Below are 4,277 nucleotides of genomic sequence, written 5' to 3'. Positions count from 1 at the left end.
TGGGCCGCATGTGCCCGGGGCAGGACTCGCAGGTGAACTCATCCACCCGGAAGCGGTAGCCGTCGCAGGCCTCGCAGTGCCAGCAGCAGGGCACGCCCTTCACCATCTTCTTCCGCTCCCCCGGCCCGCAGGGGAGGCTGCACTGTGAGGTGGGCGCCTCGCGCTGGCCACCCGACCACAGCAAGGCTTCCACCTGGGACAGAAGCCGCTTGGCTGTGACCTCTGCTGGCTGCTGCCTCCTGCCCGCACCCAGGGCTGTCTCCGTGCCACTTACATCCAGGCTGAGGGCCTCTGCCCACTGGCCCACCACCTGGTACCCGCCGCCGTGGGCACTGCTGTTGGCCGCCTGGTACTGGAAGATGTCGTAGCGCCCGGGCGCGTCTCCATTCTCGTTGAACATCACGGGGGTCCCTGCGCTGCCTGGAAGGAGAGCCCCATTCTACCTAGTTCTCCAGCCTCCTGGGGAGGCCTTGAGGCCCAGCCGGGACCTCGGGAGAGCAGGCGGGGTCACAAGAAGATGCGCACGCAGCACCGCTAATCATGGGGGAAAAGCGAAGCAGAGCCACACGAGACGCCACCTCACACCCGAGCCACAGAGGTAACAGGCATTCCCCAGCACGTGCACCGATGTGGGAACCAGCGCGGCCGCCGGGGAGGACGGTGCACCGGGTTCTCAAACTGGGGTCTTAGCTCAGTGGCACCGAGCCTGCCTCACAAGCACAGGCTCCCGAGTTCAATCCCCAGGACAAAAAAAGATTAAAACTGGAATTGCCCAGTGAACCAGTAATTCCACTCCGGGGTGAGGAAGGGGCGTGAAGAGATATCTGAGCCCTGGGTTCAGAGCGCTTCACTCACAGCGGCCAAAAGGCAGAAGCCACTCACGTGTTTATCCGTGGACAAAGGGAGGGACAAAATGTGGTCCAGACGCATGAGGGAAAGGCACTCAAGCTTACACAGAAAGGGAGTTCTGACACTCAGAGAGAGAAAGCCGATCATGACAGCACAAATACCTCACTCACGTGAGGCTCCTGAGTGGCGAGATTCACTGGGGTGAGGGTGGGAGAGGCTGTCGTTTTCAGTGGGCGCCGTGGTGAAAGCACCGGGGAGCTGGGTGCCCGACAGTGAGAATGTGCACAGTGCTACTGACCCAGAAAGTACAGGGCGGTACATGGTACCCCCACATTTCACAACAATCTTAAAAGGAAGCCGCAAACTCGGCCACCTGGGTGAAGGGGATGAGACTTGACCCAGTCTGGCTGATGTCTCACTGCTGCTTTGCTGTGTTCAGAGCTGGTGTGGAGTGAAACGCAGGAGGATTAGGTAACAGAGCGTGCAGTGAGCGCATGGAGGGGCAGTTGGTCACTGAAGGGTGGGGACGGACAGGACAGAAGTAGACCTCAGCACACAGCGCTTCCCTTTGGTCTGTCAGAGGCATCACTGCCGGCGGCCTAGCTGTGGGGCACAGGCCACTCTTGGCTCAGGCTCGAGTAGCTCAGCGCGAAGCCCAGTCCACCCCAGCCGGTCCCGGCCCTGCAGAGAATCCGCACCTCTCTCCCGGCGCCGGCTCTGCTCACCGTTGAAATGGACAGAGCGAAGGTGCCGCAGCAGGGTCCGCCCGTCCGTGGGCTCCATCGCAGGGCACAGCCCTGAGTGCCCAGGGCACAGCGCCTGGTGCATGCTGTGCAGTGCGTGTGCAATGGCATACACGGCGTCGATCACAAACTGCACCTTCCCCTCCTGCTCGTACTCAGAGTCCTGGCCGATGCGTTCCTCGCCTGTCCTAGGGAGGCCGGGAGGAAGTGCACCTGTCCCTAGGCACCAAGCCCGTCCTGCCCTCCTCCACACCATCCACGCAGGCCTGGGCGGCCCTGACCTGTGCACTTGCGGGTGGAGCCGTCTGCCTGGCTGCCTGAGCTGGTCAGTCTGCAGTTAAAATTCTCTTCCCAGAACTCAGCAAACCAGACGTTCCTGCGGTTGTTCTCCAGGGAGCGAGTCATGAAGTACTGATCAAACCCTAGGAGGGAGAGAAAGCGGAAGATGGGTGGCAGCCACCTGAGCCAGTACCATTGCCACCTGCTCACTTTGCACCTGGGGGTGGCTGTGCGATCAAGTCCTGGACTGTGAATTGGAAGCCAGCTGGGAGCAAACTCACAGCCCTACCCCTTGAAGGACTTTTACTCCTGCCTCTTCTTTCCTGCTTAGGATGCTGTTATAAAGATGGAATGGGTGGAGCTGTGGCAACCATCTTGTAAATATGAGGCCATAAGCACAAAGGCACAGCAACCACAGAGCATGGTGGGACAGAAGGGGAGATAGAGCACAGGGCTTCGATGACATGTAGACACGCTGACCTATCCCTGAAATCGCCTGCTTTCAGGCCTTGTCTTGTGATGAAATGCCTTTACTGTGAAAGCCACTCTCCGTCGCATTCATCACCTGCAACTCGCAGAGCTGAAGGACAGGGTGCCAGCCCGTCCACCAGCGAGAAGAGGATGAGCCCGAGGACAGGGCTCCTTCGCCAGGTCTGAGCTTCACAACAGCCCTGAGCAGATCGCCGTGTCTGCAGACCAGGCCTTTAGCAGATCGAGCAGACTAGCGTGAAGCTGACGCCCACACAGTCACGGCTGGGGTGGGGCCAGGACTCCCGCTGTCCTCAGCAGGACAGCATCTGCCATATTACCTCCCTCTTCAGTTTGGAGTGGCTTTGGTAAACCAAAAATACATGCACTGAATTAAAAGCCAAAGCCCAAACCCCAACCCTGTCCAGGGAACTTTCCTCCGCACCACTCCCTCAGACCTGCCTGATGGCTGCACACGTAGCTGAGAGTCCAGAGGGAGCCCGGGTTATGGGATCCATCGCACAGATGTGAAGGTGGGTGTCCCCAGGAGGGGAGAGGGTGGGCAGTGCGGCTGGACTCACCATCGATGGAGGCCCTTTTGGGCAGGATGGTGATGGCTCCCACGGCCACGTCCTCCAAGCTCAGGACGGGGGCGATCTTGGAGCCCCAGCTGTCCGAGCCAACCCACAGGAAGTGCCCAGTCAGGTTGGCCTGGCGTGTGGCCTCGAGGACCCCCCTGGAAGGACCGAGCAGAGGCACTAAGTGGGGACCCGGAGGCTCCTCCGTCGTAGCCCCAGCCACTGCCCATTCCCTGTCCGTCTACCTGGTCCACGTCCCTCAGCAGACCCCTGTCCTGAGGACAAGTAGGGTGCAGAGCGTCCAGGACTCACTCCCCAGGCTCCCACCCTAGGCCTGCCCTGTGCTCCGTGCACTTGCTAGGACTCCGAGGGTTCAAGGGCTCAAAGATGGCTGATGTTTGTCCCTGGCTGGCTCCTGTGTTGGGAGCTTGGTCCCCAAGATGGCAGTGCTGGGGCATGGGGGTCAGTGAGGGTGGCCTCCTGCAAGGTGGCTGAGTCTTCAGGGGACCCCACTCAGTGCTGCCTAGTGATTTCCTGACTTGCTGTGTGAGCTCGCCCTCTTACCCCTGCCATGACACCTGGGGGCCCTACCTCAACTGGGCCTGTGCTGGATGCTCAGGCTCCAAAACTGTGATCCAAATAAACCTGTTTTCTTTATAAATTATCCAGCATCTGGTAAATTGTTATAGTAACAAAAAAATGGACTGATACAGATGGCTTCTTGGGGGAAAAGAGGCAAATCAGAAGCCACACCCCACCCTCTGCAAACGCTCCCGTGGTGTCACAGCGATTCCCAGGGTAGTAGAACGTTCCCCGGCTGGCGCAGGGCCTGGGTCCGGGGCCTCCTGCCAATGCCCTCTGAACCACCCCACCCAGCCATCCCTGCTGGCTCACTTCCTGCACGCAGGTGGCCTGCCAGGCCTCTCTCTCACAGTGGTGATAAAATAGACATGTGTTTCCAGGCTAGGCCTGGGTATCTCCACTCAGGCCAGCCCTGATTCTGCTCCATGGCCACCAGAATCACAAATGGCTGCAGAGAGATCTGGTGGGGAGGAAGGGTGAGCACGGACCTGATGTCATCCTCGTTGGCGAAGATGATGATGCCCCGGGCGTTAGGCGTCTCCATGAGTCTCCTGATCACCTTGTCGAACTCGCCCGGCTTTGGTTCCCTGGGAATCTTGACGGACCGCGCGATGCAGACCCCTCCTGGGCGATGGGCCGCAGTCAGCTCTGAGCCCGCACCCTGCACCCCACCCTGGCGGCCACCACACATAACCGTGCAGCAGGGCGAGCAGCACTCGGCCTGGCGAATTCTGGCCCCTACCTGGCACCCGCAGGGCGAGGCCTGAATCCTCCCACG

The 4,277-nt window shown here is 60.2% G+C and overlaps 1 protein-coding gene across 1 annotated transcript in view; it reads right to left on the bottom strand.

The window, feature by feature from the left end:
• Grm6 (glutamate metabotropic receptor 6) overlaps positions 1 to 4,277 on the bottom strand; it is a 10,654-nt gene that overhangs the window by 3,813 nt on the left and 2,564 nt on the right. The window contains exons 3-8 of the mRNA XM_033761514.1: positions 3,988 to 4,123; positions 2,921 to 3,075; positions 1,874 to 2,014; positions 1,548 to 1,775; positions 275 to 420; positions 1 to 193 (exon numbers count right to left, since the gene is read on the bottom strand). The exon at positions 1 to 193 is cut by the window's left edge and continues 488 nt beyond it. Of these exons, the coding sequence (XP_033617405.1) occupies positions 1 to 193; positions 275 to 420; positions 1,548 to 1,775; positions 1,874 to 2,014; positions 2,921 to 3,075; positions 3,988 to 4,123 (999 nt within the window). The remainder of the gene's footprint in view (positions 194 to 274; positions 421 to 1,547; positions 1,776 to 1,873; positions 2,015 to 2,920; positions 3,076 to 3,987; positions 4,124 to 4,277) is intronic.

Source organism: Fukomys damarensis, unplaced genomic scaffold (genome assembly GCF_012274545.1).
Source record: "Fukomys damarensis isolate Sample0158 unplaced genomic scaffold, DMR_v1.0_HiC HiC_scaffold_9, whole genome shotgun sequence".
NCBI classification, from domain to species: Eukaryota; Metazoa; Chordata; class Mammalia; order Rodentia; family Bathyergidae; genus Fukomys; species Fukomys damarensis.
The sequence above is the reverse complement of the archived record's forward strand: the minus strand, read 5'-3'. Positions and strand labels throughout refer to the sequence as shown.